At 43.9% G+C, this 16,872-nt stretch overlaps 2 protein-coding genes across 6 annotated transcripts; both read right to left on the reverse strand.

Moving 5' to 3' along the window:
- Window positions 1–166: 166 nt before the first annotated feature.
- LOC105693271 (laminin subunit gamma-1) lies at window positions 167–15,705 on the reverse strand. Of its 5 annotated transcripts, XM_012413091.3 has the most exons (28): window positions 15,629–15,705; window positions 12,719–13,115; window positions 12,449–12,629; window positions 11,371–11,542; window positions 9,202–9,463; window positions 7,837–8,138; window positions 7,546–7,751; window positions 7,335–7,438; window positions 6,442–6,630; window positions 6,062–6,287; window positions 5,707–5,963; window positions 5,455–5,627; window positions 5,235–5,367; window positions 4,916–5,140; window positions 4,633–4,821; window positions 4,370–4,555; window positions 4,078–4,280; window positions 3,782–3,997; window positions 3,451–3,721; window positions 3,164–3,342; window positions 2,941–3,071; window positions 2,759–2,869; window positions 2,475–2,673; window positions 2,162–2,399; window positions 1,891–2,066; window positions 1,632–1,817; window positions 1,437–1,554; window positions 167–1,368 (listed from the first exon to the last, which is right to left on the reverse strand). In XM_012413091.3, the coding sequence occupies exons 4-28, from the start codon at window positions 11,530–11,532 to the stop codon at window positions 1,133–1,135; spliced, it is 4,878 nt and encodes a 1,625-aa protein (XP_012268514.2). In that variant the 5' UTR covers window positions 11,533–11,542; window positions 12,449–12,629; window positions 12,719–13,115; window positions 15,629–15,705; the 3' UTR covers window positions 167–1,132. The 5 variants fall into 5 exon arrangements, with proteins under 5 accessions (XP_012268514.2, XP_048515382.1, XP_048515384.1 ...); XM_048659425.1 differs by lacking the exons at window positions 12,449–12,629; window positions 12,719–13,115; window positions 15,629–15,705 and adding an exon at window positions 12,334–12,352; XM_048659427.1 differs by lacking the exons at window positions 12,449–12,629; window positions 12,719–13,115; window positions 15,629–15,705 and adding an exon at window positions 12,278–12,299.
- LOC105693266 (rhythmically expressed gene 2 protein-like) lies at window positions 13,815–15,038 on the reverse strand. Its single transcript, XM_020856535.2, has one exon. The coding sequence runs from the start codon at window positions 14,905–14,907 to the stop codon at window positions 14,134–14,136; it is 774 nt and encodes a 257-aa protein (XP_020712194.2). The 5' UTR covers window positions 14,908–15,038; the 3' UTR covers window positions 13,815–14,133.
- Window positions 15,706–16,872: the final 1,167 nt, after the last annotated feature.

Genomic DNA, 16,872 nt, shown 5'->3' on the forward strand with positions numbered 1-16,872 from the left:
CTGTTAATTTTTAATTTTCTGAAATTAATTTTCATTGTATTTTTTTTTTTTTTTTTTTTATTCGGCAGTTATTCTAGCGAAATAACTTTGGAACGCAATTCGCGATTATAGAAAATTGTTTCATCATCTTGGTTGTTTTATATTAATCATATTATAAAAGTATAAGCGCTTTTATAATTGCTTATTTTTATTTTTTAAGTGCTACATTTTTGTACTAAACTATTCACTTTATATAAATGCTTTTTGTGTTTTTTGTTGTTTATATTATTTTACATAAGTCAAAAGTCTTAAATTAACATTAAGTAATATGAATAGCTAAGTAGCAGTGGCGTTGCAAATCCCTAAAGCATTACCTGCTACGGACAGGTATGTATTTCGGCTTTTAAATTTTTATATGACTAATAATTGATTCGATTGCTCACTTGGTTAGCTTGAAAGAAATCGAAAATCACCAACTACAATTAATTTTCCAGAAGATAAATGTTTCGGGAAAAGCAGAGCTCCGAGAATTTTCTGTAAGCACTCATTAATTGAAAATTTCAAATCGTGTGGAACGGTCTATTAGTTAAATCTTTGGTATGAATCATGATTGCAAGGATTTTTATAATTAATATAAAAAAATAGAAAATATGAGAAGAAAAAGGAAAAAATGTAGCTTGACTCCAAGGAAATACAAAAGGAAGTATATTTTAACTTATCCGTTAAACAATAAAATCTAGTCGTAATTAAAGTAAACTTTTTGTTTCTCTCTCCCACTGCAAGTTTTTTTTTAACCTTTTTCTTTAGAGGAAGTTTCGAAAAAATTAATAAACTTGGTTTTCGTTCGAATCAATTTGCGCCGAGTTTTAACTTCGACAATAACATCGGATTATTCGCAATCAATTACCATCCATCCGTCAAGGCACGCCGCTTAAAATTTTTATTTCTTTTTTTTTTCCTCGTTAATTTTTGGTATTTTCTTTTGAATGTTACACGCATTCACTTTTATCTCCCCCCGTCTTCACTCGAGAAACATTGTTAATCTTAGTTATATATATTAAGTTACATAGCGTACGACTCATCAGCTCTTATTTTATTTAAATAAACGAGATGTAAAACTTACGTACTTACTGTCAAGTATTGGCCGGGGAGTTTATGGTTCGAGACGCACTCGTTTATAGCAGTCCTCTGGAAGGGCTAATTTAATGGCTTCAATATTCTCTACTTCCCCTCTGAGCCTTTGAACTTCTTCGTCGTAATTTTTTACCCATTGAATTTGATGGTTCTTTGCCTCCGTCAAAGAACGGATTCTCTGATCCAGATTAGCGGCTTTTATTTCCTCTTCGGCTTGGCGGAGTCTTTCCTCCAAACGGTCCAGATCGGCCTCGTCTGAAGTAACGTCGAATTCTTAAACGCTGATCAAAAATTATTCCCTACTTTTTTCAAACCCAACTTACTTATTTCCGGCAAAGCCTCGAGTTCCTTCATGATGTCCGCTACTTCGGCCAACGCCTTATCAACTTTTTGAGAAGCTACACTTACGGTAGTCTTCGATTGCCCGACCTTATGTTTTGCCTGATATCATAAATATGGATAAACGTTATTTTACGACTTACGATTTTGCGGCCACCTCAGACGCCCCCGTGACTTACTTCACTGGTAACTTCGGCGTCCTTAGTTGCCTGAAGTTCTTGTTGATTGATCAGACTCTCCGTGTACCCGACTCTGATTCGCAGGTTTTCAGCTTCTTGACCCAAACCGAATGCCTGGGATTTCGTCCGGTTCGCTTCCATCCTGATTTTGTTCGCATTCTGACTCGCTTTGTCCGCATAATTTTCCTGAGGTAAACGAATTATCCGTTCGGTACAAGTAATCACGATACTTCTAAGAATATTGGCATTCGCAACTGACCTGCGCCTCCTTAGCGATGTCCCTGGCTCTGCCCGCGTTCGCTTCTGCACCGTTCAAAGTTACGTCTGCTATTCTAGTTTTCTCGACAGCTTCTTCGATCAAGGTTCTAATCACGTCGATATCCCTCAGAGATTCTTGAGCGAGGAGTCGTTCACGCTGTACTTCGGCATCGAATTCTACGAATAAAAGGAAAGAGTGATACCCTCGGTGGAGTCGCATGACGTGGACTTCAATTGCGAAGAAACGAGGAAGAATTCGAAAAGAAACTAACCGCTCAGTTTTTTGTACGTCTCTTGGGCTTCTTTGAGCGTGTGATCTCCTCGTTTTACGGCATCGTCGACCTTCACGTTAGCCGCGTCCGCTTCCATAAGGAGTTCGCCGGTGGCTGCCTGCTGCTCTCTGGCTCGGTCCAACAATTTCTCGCTGCTCAAAATCTTATCGTTCATTTCTTTGAGTAACTCGTCGTTGTTAGCGAGCAGCAATTGCGCCTGTTCTTTTATACTCAATCCCTGGAAGAGTTTATAGACTGAAGACATGTTGTCGGACGCATGTGATTACGGGGAAAGAATATCCAGAAATCCTACCTCGTTGCTTATGTCCTCGGCTTGAGCCTGAAGTTCGGCGATATCAATGGATGGAATGTCCAGATTAACGATCGAAATCACTAGAGCTTCCTGGAGAACAGCGGCTGACTTGTTGGCTGCGATGGCTGCAAGTTCTTTAACTTCTCTAAATCTGTCTTCGAGCTGATTAAGTTCGATCTCCAGGGCTTGGATTTCGTCACTGGTTGTTCAAAAGGTTTACAGGAATCAATTCGATTTAGAAAAACTAGAAAAAAGATGGCGGTATAAAAAAAAAGAATACCCACCTTATGTTGGCGTTTTTGTAAATGGCTTGTTTAGCTAGATTGTAAGCCTTTAGCGTGGTGTTGCGGGCAGTCTCAGCAAGTTGATGAATTTTTTTCGCCTCATTTGTATTGCTAGAATAATTACCCACGTGCTAATCTTAGTTTCAATTATCGAACCAAAGTTCGTACGCAGTGCGACTTACATGTCAGCCAGGACACGAGCGTCTTGTGCGATTTCGGTCATCTGCTGGTTCTGTTGACCAACTTGTTCGGCACGGTTTCTAGCTTCGTTCAACGCAGTGCGACCCTCCGTTGCCAGATATGCTTCCGCTCTCTGCGCATAAATCAAAATGTGTCAGAAGTTGATCACGAAATATTCCAAACTCACGAATAATCATAGTTGTCTGAAATTATAAATTGGCGTACGTTTAACTGATCGTGAATGTTGTCAAGCACAGTTTCAGCTTCTTCGATACTCAAACGGCCCTCGTCGGTCGTCTTATTGGCATCCGAAGCCGTTGAATCTACTTCCCGAGATAATCTTTCGATTTCATTCAACTTATCGCGTAGGTCGTCCAGCTGTTCGACGAGAGTTTTCTTCTCACCTGGAATGAGACGTGGTTAACCAGATCCGTGGTCGATAATTTTTTTTCTTTCGAGAAAAAGGCGAAAGAAATTGAGGAGTTGAAAAATGTGATCAGACAGTGACTTACTGCCGGAGCTTTTCTTGGCACTTTGTAAAAGATTTTTGACACGTTGTTGTACGTTTTGCATTTCTTTTTCAAAGTCGGCATTTTTTATGACGGGAGGAGCGCTGTTGATCTTCTTCAAAGTCTCTTCCAGATTGTTCAAACGTTCTCGGTGAATTCTTACGGCGTCCTGGACCAGATTATAACACGGGGGACATTCTACGCAGCCACGCTGTCTGTCGAATTTGTTTTCTTTGCACCGGTCGCAGCGACGACCTTCCACATTTTGCAGACACTAGGATATAATGGAGGCAAAATAAATGATATCCTTCATGACCGAGCAGCAAAAACTCACCGGGCATTGGCCATCCGGCCCGCACTGAAGGTCTTGCGAACCAATGTTATCACATTCGCAGCGCTTGCATCCTTCCCTGCCAAAGCCATACTGGAAAGGAAGGCAGGCGTCGCACCGCTGTGATGTGACACCGACTTTACATTGACACTGACCCGTAACCGCGTCGCAAGTTCGATTGTGCGACCCTTCCGGATCACAATTACAAGGAGCGCAGCCCTAGAATGCATCAAAATGAGAATATCTGCGAAAGTGCGAGTTTGGCTTGCAAAAAAAGAAAGCAAGTGTAGCGAAACTACCTCTCCGCTAAAGATGTTGTAGTAGCCGTCCTCACATCTGTCACAATTTCGACCGGTTACATGTGCCTTACATTTACAATGACCGGTCAATTGTTCGCAAGGGAGTATACCACCGTCTTCGAGTTCCTGTGTACCGGGGCCATAGCACTGGCATAATTTACAGCCATCTTCCTTTACGTCAGACAATGCGTCTCCGTAATAGCCTAGCAAAAATTTCCACAGTCGAGTCGGAGAAATGATAAACGCTAAGCAATTAGCGTGACGTGATGAAAAAAAATGAAAAATCCATCACCTGCTAGACACTCTTCGCAGTGGGCACCAGCTGTGTTGTTCACGCACTTCAAGCACTCGCCCGTCAACGGATTGCAGTTTCGCACCGCGTTCAAATCGATATTGTTATTGCACTCGCAAGGCCTGCAAGGCCTGTTGTTTTCTGGGTCACCGTAGAATCCATCGGAGCAAGTTTCACACCTAGGACCTGGAGTTCAGGTTCGACGTTAACTGGTTCGAGAACCGTTGGACAAGTATCTGCATCGTAACGTAAACTACACGAACCTGTTCGCCCCAAGGGACATTCCGTGCAGATTGGGTCAGGATTGTTTCCGAGGAGAATGCAATGACCTTGGTCCGGGCAAGGGCAGGGCTTGCAGTCATTCGGGGTTCCCCTTAGCGGCCATCCGTAATATCCACGTTTACAGTGCTGACAGTTATCTCCGGCGGTGTGATGCTGACAGATGCACTGGCCTGTGAAAAAAAAAGTCAAGGAGTTCATCGAAGGTTTCCCCCGATGTCTAACGACGCCACGGATTACCGCGTAATCCACTTTTCGAGGACGTACCAGTTTCGGCTTGGCAGATTTCGGCATGACCGTTACAGTTGCAAGGCACACATTGGGCGAAAGGACCGCCGTTCGGGGGCTCGTGATGGAAACCGGGTCTGCAAGATTCGCAAAATTGACCCACGTAGCCATGGGGACACGTGCAGTGCTCTACCCAGTCAGCTGGCTCACCGGCTGCTCCACGATGCGCCGTTTCCAACATAACGTCGTCCAGATACCCTCTCCCTATAGCGAAGCCGGATCGAAGTGAGTGAGGAATTTAGGCTCGTGAGATAAGAATGAGCGAAAAATCTGAGATTTTCTTTTTTTGCGTAGCTACCTTTATGGGTGTAAGTCCCGCGGATTTTTATAGCCGTTAAATTGGACAGAATGGACATGAAATCTCTCGAGGAGAGTCTCGGCTGCCAGCCGTAATCGGGGTGCTCGTGCAACCTGAACTTGAACTCCGCCGTCTGCGAAGGAGAAGGTGTAACAAAATTAGGAGACGGTTGTTCGAAACTCGGGGGGGACGGACGGACGGACGAGCGAAATTATCGTACCTCCGTCGAAGGTGATGGATTGGCTTGTCCGAATATGGGTTGCGTGATTTGCTCTCTGTTTCGTCCTTCCAGGATGACGTCGCGAACCGTAGGGGCGGCACCTCTCTCCCCGAGTCTCAATTTGAAGGACAGATCTTGGTTGTACGAGGCGCGTTGGTCGCCCAAAAATCTGTCTGCATGTCAAACGCGACTTAAAAAAAGGTTCGTCGGAGGGCGACTCGACGCCCACGACTCGATTGATAAGATGTTTACCGGGAGCGACGAAGTAGACGTTGTCACGATCCGGTGCGTTGACGGTTATCGCTTGGGTCAGGGAATCGTAACTCAGTGGTATGTGGTTGCCGGCGACCTCGGCGGTCCAGCGTTCCGTGCCCCTGGCGAACATGCTCTCCACGACGACCTTGGAGTAACCCAACTCGGTCTCGCACACCGACGAGTGACCGTAGCAGAAGCACGGTGTGCACCCGAACTCGTTACCGAAGGCGAGATTGAAGAATCCCGGTCGACACCTGGAGACATCGAGAACAAAGAATGTCGACGGGTGAGAGAGAATCTCGTCAATTTCTCCGTCCTTTCGAGGGGCCGAAGTTTATTCGAATATACTGACTCTCGGCAGCGTCTACCCTCGACGTTCTCCTTGCACTGACAGTCCCCGGTGATCGGATCGCAATTGGGGACGTTGCCGGCCGAACCGGCCACGTTGCACTCGCACGACGTGCATCCGAACGGTCCGAAGTTGTAAAAATTGGCAGCGCAGCGGTCGCATTTCTCGCCGGTAACGCCGGGCTTGCACTGGCATTTCCCTTCGCTGTTGCACTGCAGGCTCCTCGAACCTATCGCCAAAGTGAAAGTACGCATCTAACGGCTGTGTGGTTCGCAGAGTTGCCGGGATAAGACCGACCGGAAACAATAGCCGAGCTTCGAACCGGTCGGTCACGACTCGACAGATAAAAGGAAGGGGGAAAGAAATATATCGGATCGTATTACCGATTTCGTGGCACTCGCAGGGTATGCAGTATCCGTCCTGAGGTCTTTCGTAAAAATTTTCACGACACCTCTCGCAATTGGCGCCGGCACGGTAAGCCGCGCAGTCCTGACAGTGACCCCCGTGTCCCGTAGCCTTGTACAACTCGTTGTCGAAGTAACATTTGTCCGAATATCCGTTGCAGTTGCACGCTGAAACGACGTAAATAAAATGTGTTCCATGAGCCATAATTCCAGACGAATCAACGAGCGACAGACAAGAGCCGCGGACGACGGTCGTCCCTCGGGAACGGGGATCCCAGGTACGCGGGAGGCGTTGCGGCGTCCCGAAGAAATCTACGGAGAGCGGTAGGGATCCGCGCGCGTTTCGGAAAAAAGAACTAAGAGGGAAAAACGAATTCGCAAAATGCGCAGTGAACGGTCGTATTTTCTTAAAAAGGTTCGAGGTGATCCAAAAATCGTTGGGATTCGCGTTCGGTTTTCACGGTGTTCTCAGCGTGCGAGTTTCTGTGAATAAAACAACGTACTTCGTTCGCGATCGTGTTGTTCTCGTTTCGTTTAGCGAGCGGGTTTACTTTTCCATATAAGGCGACGCGTCGCACACAATGGGGTTCTAAGCGAACCGAGCTCCGGACTCGTACCGCAGGTAGAATCGGCCGGGAGTTACTTCCATACGTGGGAGAGAGAGAAAGAAAAAAAAATGAAATAAAATAAAATAAACAAGAAGAGAAAAGAAAATGAAAAGGGAAACGAGGGAACGTCCGGCCGATCCGCAACCGGACGACATCGCGACTGGCTTGTCCGATCCCGAATGAAAACTGGGATTGAAATTTGAAAGCAAAGAAAAAAAAAAGAGAAAAAATAAAGAAAATTGCGAGAATTCGAATCGTGATTACGTTTGCATTCGTTGGCGTTCGTCGTCGTGGCTCGTCCCCAAGGAGCGTCGTTGTAAAACGGCAGACACTCGTTGCAGTCCGGTCCGGCGGTGTTGTGTTCGCATCTGTGAGACAGGAATGAATAAATAAGAGCGCCGTTTATCGTCATTCACCGCAACGTGGGTTGCGTCGAAAAAATAAAAGATGAAATAGAGAAAAATTCTCTGTCGACCTGCAGACGCGACGATTCGATCCGTCGACTCCTGTGCTCGGTACGCACTCTCCGGCGTGTCCGTTGCAGGTGCAACGAGCGCCCACCGCTACGTCGGCTATGGCGTAATAGTAGGATTTCAGCACTTGATCGTCACCGAAGAGATCGTCGCCGAAGGTGTTCAGACGGTCCAAGGTGATCCTCAAGTCCGTGGCTTGCACCCATTCCTGTTGCGACGAGAAACGCGCGCGCGTCGTTACGAAACGTGATTGTCGCCGAATCCTGGCGGAAACAAACAAAACCGGGGCTCACCTGGAGTTCGGGATTAGCTTCGAAGAAGAAGGCGGAGGGTCTTCCCTCGAGGGTGGAGAAGGCGACGTTTCCCTTGGTGAGCGGCGATATGTCGGAGTATTCGGAGGTGCATAGAACCCTGGTGTCGTCGCCGCGCACGGTCTCCTTGAAATCCGGCAGTCCGTAAGTGTCGCGGCACGTGGCCGAGTAAAACTGGTAAGGCTGCCACGGCGAGTGCTCGTTCTTCCGCTTGTATATACCCCAACTTTCCGGTCGCGGCGAATCGAAAAGTACCCGAACGTAGGTGATGTCGTAGGTCTTGCCTGAAATAATTTATTAGCGTTAAAAACAACGTCGACCGAAGACTGTCAGCTACGATGGCGGGAAGGACAGCGTTTCTCTCGTCGAAAATTTTTTTAAAATAACAACGAAGTAACGATCGCAATTGGTGGCGATTTTTCGGACGTCGGAATCCGGAGTACGACCAATTTCTGATTGATCTGACGACTGATGGGCACGAGGGGATCCTCGTCGCCGTGATTTTGGTGTGCGAAAAATTTTTTTCTTCTCATTTTAACTTTCTCAACGGCGATGGGGTTCAAATGAATGAAATATCGCGCGCTATCCGCTCTACAGAGCGGAATAATTCGATACGATAAGCGAACATTGCCGAAGAGTCGATGGTACATCGTTCGATCCTATTCATAATTTGCGTCTCGTTTTACTCGATTTTTATATCCTCATATATTTAATCGACTATTTTTTTTATTTCAATCCATAAAATAACGAATGAATGAATCTCTTGTGACCGGCGTCGCTGTATCGCAGCTCTTACAAACGTATCTCAAAGGATGTACATAACATAAAGTAAAATATATTCCAAGTAATCTCCGTACTCGCAGTTCCCATTCGAATGTTCCTTCGATAAAAAATGTAGGGTATAAAAATTTCTCTCGGTCCTCTTTTTCGCCTCCTATTTCCGAGATTCCGGACGCAGGAATCTCTTTTCCAACGAATCGCACGAAATCAATGGAGTATAATACAGATATGAAAAAATAAACAAATAAAAAAATAACCGGTGGAAGGAGCACGTGCGTGGCCTACCCGGAGGTCCGCCACGCGCGTACAGATCCGGCGCACAACTTTGTATCGGCGATTTAAAAGTCTTGCGGCGAGCGACAGGTGAAATAAAATATTAACTCGATTCGAAAATCGCCTCGTTCAAGTTGCGCCTTTGCCCGACGAATTTTTCCTCGTAGATCTCGGTTCGGTACGACGAATAAAATTGAAAATTGTCAACGAGAGAAGGAGGGGGAAGCTGTAAAAATTTCTCAGAGAATCGTCATCATGGAAGAAGAAAAAAAAAAAAAAAAAAAAACTACTTACCGAGGTGAAGCGTCAGATTGACCTGATTCGGATACTGAATACTTTCGTACATAGTTTCGGACTGCCACCAAGTAGCGTTGTCGTTGTTATCGTGATCCGTCAAAAATGACGCGGGATGATCACCCTCTCGGCAATAATCGCAAGACTTTTGTTGAACGCCGGTCTGCTTGCAGTATTCTATCGGGATGCCACCCTCCCCGCAGGTGTTGGTCGCCTCCATGGGCACGTCGAAAGCAGCGTTCAAAAACGAAGGAATGCATCTCTGAAAGCGAAAAAACGAGTATTCGTATCAACGAGAAACTGACGGTAAAACTCAGCGTCGCTGTACACGTGGGATGAGAAGTGCGTGCGTGCGTGCGTGCGCCTAGCTCCGATTCGATATCTGGAGAGTTTTCTTCCCAATTTTTTTTTTTTTTATCAATTTTAAAAAACGCTCTCGTCACGAACGAGACGACGACTCTAACGTTTCAATTCAGGGATTCCCCTCGATCGATCGGAAATCGCGCGACGCCGCAGGGGGAAAGAAACTCTGTCGCAACGGTCAGCGTTATTTAGAGTGCGGCGCGCGAATATTCCAACGCCGTTCAGAGGACAGGACTCTGACCGACTGGACGCGGCGGCGATCGAACAAAAATAATCCTCTGCATTATTTCCCGCTAATTTCACGTTCCGTTTTCGCGGACGTTTCCTTCTTCTTTGATTCATTCCGTTCTCTCGTTTTCTAAGAGAGAATAATTGAAATTTGAAAAATAATAAACAAACAAAGGAGGTAAACGATAAACCGAAAGCCGTTACAATAGCGCTGCAGAGGTGGTCGGTTCGGTTGCATTTCGAGATTAAAACTTTCCAAGCGATACGAATGAGGAACAAGGCCCTCCTTATCCTTCGTTGTAAACTGCGGTACAGGTGCGATACCTCGAATGAATAGCTTCTAGAGTTTACGTCACCTTTCGGCTCCCCTCTGATCTCGGATTCTTTTTCTATTCTTCCTACCAGTTTCGTTCGACGAGTCGGATATCGCGAACACCCGGAGCTGACGGTGGGTCAAATTTTTTTTTGCCCAGCGATTAAGTCCCCTAATCCCCGAGGATATTGGGATTTGAATTCGGGTAAGATAGCCGAAAATCTGAGGGACAGTGGTAACCGGACAATGCGAGTGGTTGGTAAGTCGGCGGAAAAGGAAATTTCAGCAATTACCGGACGAGAAGAGAATGACCTGGAGGACGGGAGGACGAGGGAGAAGGGAAGTAGAAATCTGGAAAATTCTTGGAAATTCGTCTCGCCGGCAAACGCACATAATAATACCCGTGACAAATGTCCTCTACGCTGACGTGCGGTGTAGGTACGAGCACTTGGTGTACGGGCACTAAAAGCGTTCGAAAAAGCCCGAGTTTCTCTACATCTGTTGAACCGATGCGCTCGGAAGTTAGAGAGAGAAAAGAAAAAGAAAAAGAAAACGAAAAGAAAATAGAAAAAGAATGGTTATCGCGCAACGTGTTTCACGAGGGCGCAAAGTATTCCCACGACAAACTGGATTCGGAGATAGCTACGAGGGAAGAATTGAAAAGAAGAGAAAAAAAAAAGAAAAAAAAGTCTCGATGTCCACCCTCGATCCGGGAATGAACTACATCTGGCTTCTGATCGAAGTTGAACGAATTATCGGAGAAAGAAACGCGCGAGTTTTCGGTTGTGCTCACGGTCTTTCGAAAGCATTATTTATCTGGCGACGAGTTCAAGCAACTTCGAACTTTCCTGATAACCCTCCACCCTAGCGTCCCTACAACGAAAGCCCAAAATTAAGTCATCTAAAAATAGACATTCATTTCTTATTCTCGCGCAGCCTACCGCCGGTCACGGGCTTTCGTGAGACGTGTCGACAAAAAAGACCGGGAGTTACGACTGCCCGAGAAAAGGCGAAACATTTCTCGTGCTAACGTAAGCGCGTTTGAAAATCGCCACGGCTCCACCTTCCAGGCGTTCTTCGTTATCCGTAATCTCTCTCTGGGTTCTACTCGCGCTCTCTTTCTTCTCCTCGGTTTTTTTTTTTTTCGCCCCAAACCGATTTCGACCGAGCAGCAGTCGCGGCAGCCGGGATTTTCAAAAATCTGTCGTTGACTTTTTCGGACGAGGTATATTCGGTTGAAAAAAAAATGAGGAAGGCGTCTCTACCTGGGGTTTTCCGGAGTCGTCGTAGCACTTGTCGTCTTCTCGAATTTTCGGTATGTTCCAAAAATGTTCGTCGGAGGGTTCGGGGTTGGCGAGAACTGATAATAGTGATTTGGAAAAAACCGCGGCAACGAGGAACACCGTCTTCCACATCGTCCCGCACATCTTCACAGCACTGTTGAAATATTCGTTGTTAAATTGCGCGGTTTTATTATCGCTTTTCTAACACACACCAGATAATAATTCACCCATGCGTAACGCGAGATGAGAAGAAGAAGAAGAAGAAAAAAAAAAGGAGACCTAAAAACGAAATAGTAAAAAAAAGGAAACACTTGAAACTCCACTTGTGACGTAGCGCGTATTCCCGATGTCAATTAGATCACTGGTACGAAATATCCGAAAAATTCACCATCGATTGAAAAAAAAAAAAAAAAAAAAAAAACAGTAAGTCGCGTATACGGATGAAAGAAATAAATAGAAAAAGAAGTAAGATCACTTTTTACTAACTCACAAGCGTCAGTCGCAGTCTTTCGTAGTCGTCAGATAACTAGAAAAACGAAAATTCAATTTTCCGGTCATTCGAAATTACCGAATAACATTTACCCCAAAAACTACCCAACTGTTTCACCCTATTTTTCCGAACTCCCGAGTATCGAGGAGTAAAAAAAATAGGAAAGAAAAATCACAAAACCGATTGATTTTTATCTCCAAAAGCGAAGAGGGTTGAAACAGTTGTGACTGCGGAGCGGAAAATGAATTTACGATAACCGAATACGAATTATCGACGAATATTCGACGATCCTCCGGTCTGAGATATCGTCCAACGAATCGGTAAACGGACGAATTTTGAGTGATTTATATTTAAAACTTGGTGTAGGGGCAATGTCCGTAGATAGTGCAAAGTCGTCACCAGTTTCTGGAGTGTGGAAGGATAATAAACCAGACGGCAAACACTCGACTCCCTACCGTTGGCGAACTCCAACTGCGGGCCGCCGCTGCGTTCTCTCGACTCTCGACTCCACAAGCGGCAGAGCGGCAGAGAAGCGGCGGCGGCTCGCCACGAGCGACCTACCGAACCCACCTAAAGCCTTGCGAGAATTTTTCAGCCCGTTCCCTTCGGTTTTACGCTCGTTGCCTCGCTCCCGAGCAGGCAGGCAGGCAGGCAGGCAGGCAGGCAGGGCCGTTCGACGGGACGAGAAAACGTTCGTGGTGGTGATCCGTCGATGATGCCTTTCGTACCCATATGTACGGGCGAGACGACGCTGCCGAGAGAAAGAGAAGGAGGAAAAAGTGAGAGCGAGAAAATCGGGGAGAGGGACAGAGAAATAAAGAAGCGAAGGGAATTTCTTACTTCCACGATCTCCTCTCCCTGCGGACGTGGGCTCCGTTTGTTGTCGCGTTCCCCCCCCGCCTCCTCCAAGGTCCAAGGAAGATAAGGTGGTCCCCGATCCTCTTCTTGCCGAGGGTTTACCGATAATATTCTATCCACATGCCTACCCACCTGAACTTCCAGATTCAGATTCGGTGCCGCCGCCCTTAGCCGATGAAAATTTTCACCTCATAATCCTCGTCGTCTCTCCGTCTTTGTCCCTCCTCTTTGTCGGTCCTCGACTCGCTCCCTGGCTCCCGCCTCCGGCTACAAGTCGACCCGACGCAACGAGACGACGCGATGCCTACGGCCGATCTCCTTGCTCGCCCGGAGCTAAAAACTCCAGGCTTTACGGAGGTCGGAGTTCGAGGAGTCGGGGCTGAGAAAGAGCGATGAAAATAAATGAGAGTGATTAGTGCGATTCCATTCAACGTTTGAGGAAGTAAAGAGTCAAAGGCGACGCCGAATGTGCGCGGGGGGTACGGACGATCCTCCTCGAGGAGGAGATCGGAACGTGGGGGAGGATCCGATCGAAGTATTCGGCAAATAAGGGTAGAGCGGGGTAAATAATGCCAGGAGTAATGCGTCGTTGAGCGCGAGCAGAAGTTAGCCGGAATTTGAAGAGAAATTGAATGAGAAAAATGAGCATTGATAGCTGGTAGAGGTCGGATGTGCTCTGGGGCACATGATACAGATATCTCGCTACCCGGAAACGACGAATGATAATGCCGCGGCGTCTCCCACGCGTTTTAATGCGACGCTGTTTTATATCTGAACGGTACAAAGACGCACCTAAATAATTGGTCAGTCACCCAGAAATATCTTCTTCATTTCGAAGAAATTACTGTGACGATTAAAAAAATTTGCACCACGTTATATTTTATCTTTGCAAATATGCTTATGTAAACGTTGATTTTTTTTCAAAGAGCGTGAGCACCGAATCTCGGTTACTTTCAAGCTTATACTTATCTAAATCGTGCTTGAAAACTTTTGTATAATTTTGGAAGAGGAAAAATGTATCGTTATTTGAGAAGAGCAAAAACAAAATTATCACATATCAACGAATGAATAAGCCCAATTTACATTTTACTTACAATATATTTTAAACTATCTTAGAATCAATCGGTTATAACAAGATTATTTTCAGTACTCCATCTACTGAATATTTTCTTCAAGACCCGTGCAAAGTATTTCAGGAAAATTATTATACGTAACAGTTACCTGTAGACACATCTGAATTACCTAACATCGTCAAGGGAACTTATTACTCCGATATAAAGGCAATTCAATACGCTGTCATGTTTCTATAATACAGAAAAACTTCTGCATGCTAAAAACGGAATAAAATCAATTGCAGATACCTAACAAACACTGAAAAATTGTCTTGGGTCATCGGGTCAACATAATTTTTCATCTTGTTTGCTAAAGACGCTGTTCAAATGTACTAGAACGTCGTCGAGGTTTTGAAAAACATCGTCGGCAGGTGCTTTGGCCAGGTCAATTTTTTGTTTGGAGTCCCGTTTGATCAATATAGCGTTCCAATTTGCATTTTTAGCTCCGAGATAATCCCTGTCGTAGGTATCGCCGATGTGCAGAGCTTCGTGAGGCTGTATAGAAGTGTTGGAATAAGGTTTTGACCTTCTTAGAGCCTCCTCGAATATAGTTGGATCTGGCTTTTCGGATCCAAAGTCGTAGGAGGTGAGAACAAAGGAGAAATAAGGGCGTAACTCGGTGCTAACAAGTACAGATTCCAGTCGAGAATCAAAGTTGGATATAACGCCGAGTACGACGTCTTGTTTCTTCAAATAATTGAGTATTTTCAAGGTGTCGGGATACTTGTGCCAGCATTTTTTGGTACCGTAGCATTCTATGAGGTGATCGGCTACTTTGTCGAGTGTTTTCTCACTGCTGTTCTTGTCCTGATCTCTAAAGACATTGTATACTATGGTTCTCCACCAGTTTTGCCATCCCAGCCCGGTAGTCTTTCCAAAAATTGGATGGTCTTGAGCCAGTTTGTGAAAGTTATTCTTAAAACTTGTCACCAATTTTTTGGAGTCCATCGAGATACCATGCAACGAACCAATTTCTGTGTAATGCACTTCCAACGCTGTCATGAGCAACGTCCCCGTCACATCGAACGTTACCAATCGTGGTCGTATCAGATTCATCATTTTCTCAATTTGTCATGAGACGATTCTTATTTTTCTTTGATTATTGCTACTTCAAAATGTAGGTAAAAAAAACAAAGCCTCCACAGATTTTCTTGACTCTAGATCAACAAGGACGAATAATCGCCTGTGCTGCCACCAAGTGGACGAGTTTAGAAGCGCAATGATTTTTTTTACGATTTCAAAATTGCGTCTTTCTCAGATGAGAAAAATGTCAATCGAATGATCGACTGCGCGAAGATATTCAACGCGTTCGATCATTTAAGATATACTACTGAATAATCCTATGATTAATCGTGAAACAGGATTCTTTCTTTACCTCCGAAAAACGCCCCGCTAAAATTCACGTCAACGCATACAAGTCACGATCTGCGTGTCGGCGATCGCCAAGATGCTAATTTTTGAGATGAAAATTCGGAAGCAAATTTTAGGAAGTACGTACGCACGATATGATTAGAGAAAAATAAGATTCGACGACTTCGAGATGATTCTGTCACGATGTCACAATGTAAATGGGCTATACGACTAATTTATCAACAATCGCGCACCAAGCTTTCGGCTATGCGTGAAGTAAAAGATGACATGCGCGACAATCACAATTTTTCGTCTCGTTTCAAATAAAACATGGTTTTAATTTGAACAAACAAACGCACGCTATTGACGCTGCTAAGAATAAGTCAGAGAAGTATATAGAAATGAATTTTTCATACAAAATTATACTTACAATTAGCACGTTAGCACTTCGCGTCATCCGCCATTTTCGTAACAGTTGAATAGTTGTTTGATCGAAGTCGGACCGCGAGATGAAAATCGCACCGCGAGATAAAACTCGAACCACGAGATAAAACTCGCAAAATGTCAGATTTGAATTTGAAAATGCAATGAAATTACGATCTAATCTACTCAACTGTCACCGATTATTTCTAATTAATTGATTAATCAATTGAATAATTATTAAGTAATAGGCACCAATAACTTCTTTCTCATCAAAGATCGCTTCTCTCGCAAATTCAACTAAAATTAGACACAATATTTTCAATTACAAATAATTAACATTTATCTATTTTTTCAGAAGAAAAAATTTTCCATTTTATTAATCACTCATTTATTCATTTCTTTTTTCTTCTATAATACTTTAATCAATTCTTAACAAATGGAATATTTTTTGTAATACTTCGCACAGTATGTACAATTATATTGCAAAAGAATAATAATAATAATAATAATAATAATAAAATAAAGTAGAGACAGAAATTAATGAAATATTTTTTAAATCCTGCAATGTACATTAAGCATGCTACATGGTATAAGATATTATAATATTTCTAATATTATTGATCATTATAATTTATGTTCACAAACGTTACAAATAATATTAACAATAACAACAACAACGACAATAATAATAATGATAAATAATCGTGGCATTATCAAGAACCTTATACGATTACGCTTATAAATAAAAGTTACTTAGAATTAAATTCACTGTAGAAAATAAAGATCTATGTATTATATGCTGGTTATGTGCATCCGTAAAGTTTATCATAAAAATAAAATTATTCTTATTATCATCATTATTATTATTATTATTATCATTGCTATTATTTGAGGATCATCAAAGAAATGGTATAATGTTATGTACGTTATGTATATTTATTATGTATGTATATACCTTGCGATAATGTGTAATTCAAAGATTTTCTATCTATCATTATGATATATAGAAGAATGTGGATATAATAATAGAATTTGCACAACACAAATACATAATGAAAAATGAATACACTTATTGCGGTAAAAAAAAAAACGAAAAATATCTATCTGTGCCGATCTGATCTTATTTTATACCGTAAGAGATCAGTAAACAACCGAAGGACCTATAATATTGCTGCCCGATTAACTCACTGTCGATGATCACAATATTATTATGCCACAATTAATCACGAGTACGGAGAGGTAAAGGTGATT

This window comes from Athalia rosae, chromosome 8 (genome assembly GCF_917208135.1).
Source record: "Athalia rosae chromosome 8, iyAthRosa1.1, whole genome shotgun sequence".
NCBI classification, from domain to species: domain Eukaryota; kingdom Metazoa; phylum Arthropoda; class Insecta; order Hymenoptera; family Athaliidae; genus Athalia; species Athalia rosae.

Coding starts and splice junctions, on each gene's coding strand:
- LOC105693271 (XM_012413091.3), bottom strand. CDS start 11,532: ATGTGCGGGACGATGTGGAAGACGGTGTTCCTCGTTGCCGCGGTTTTT. Junction 3,998..4,077: donor ACAACATCTTTAGCGGAGAG/GTAGTTTCGCTA, acceptor GATGCATTCTAG/GGCTGCGCTCCTTGTAATTG. Junction 3,343..3,450: donor TGCCAAGAAAAGCTCCGGCA/GTAAGTCACTGT, acceptor GTCTCATTCCAG/GTGAGAAGAAAACTCTCGTC.
- LOC105693266 (XM_020856535.2), bottom strand. CDS start 14,907: ATGATGAATCTGATACGACCACGATTGGTAACGTTCGATGTGACGGGG.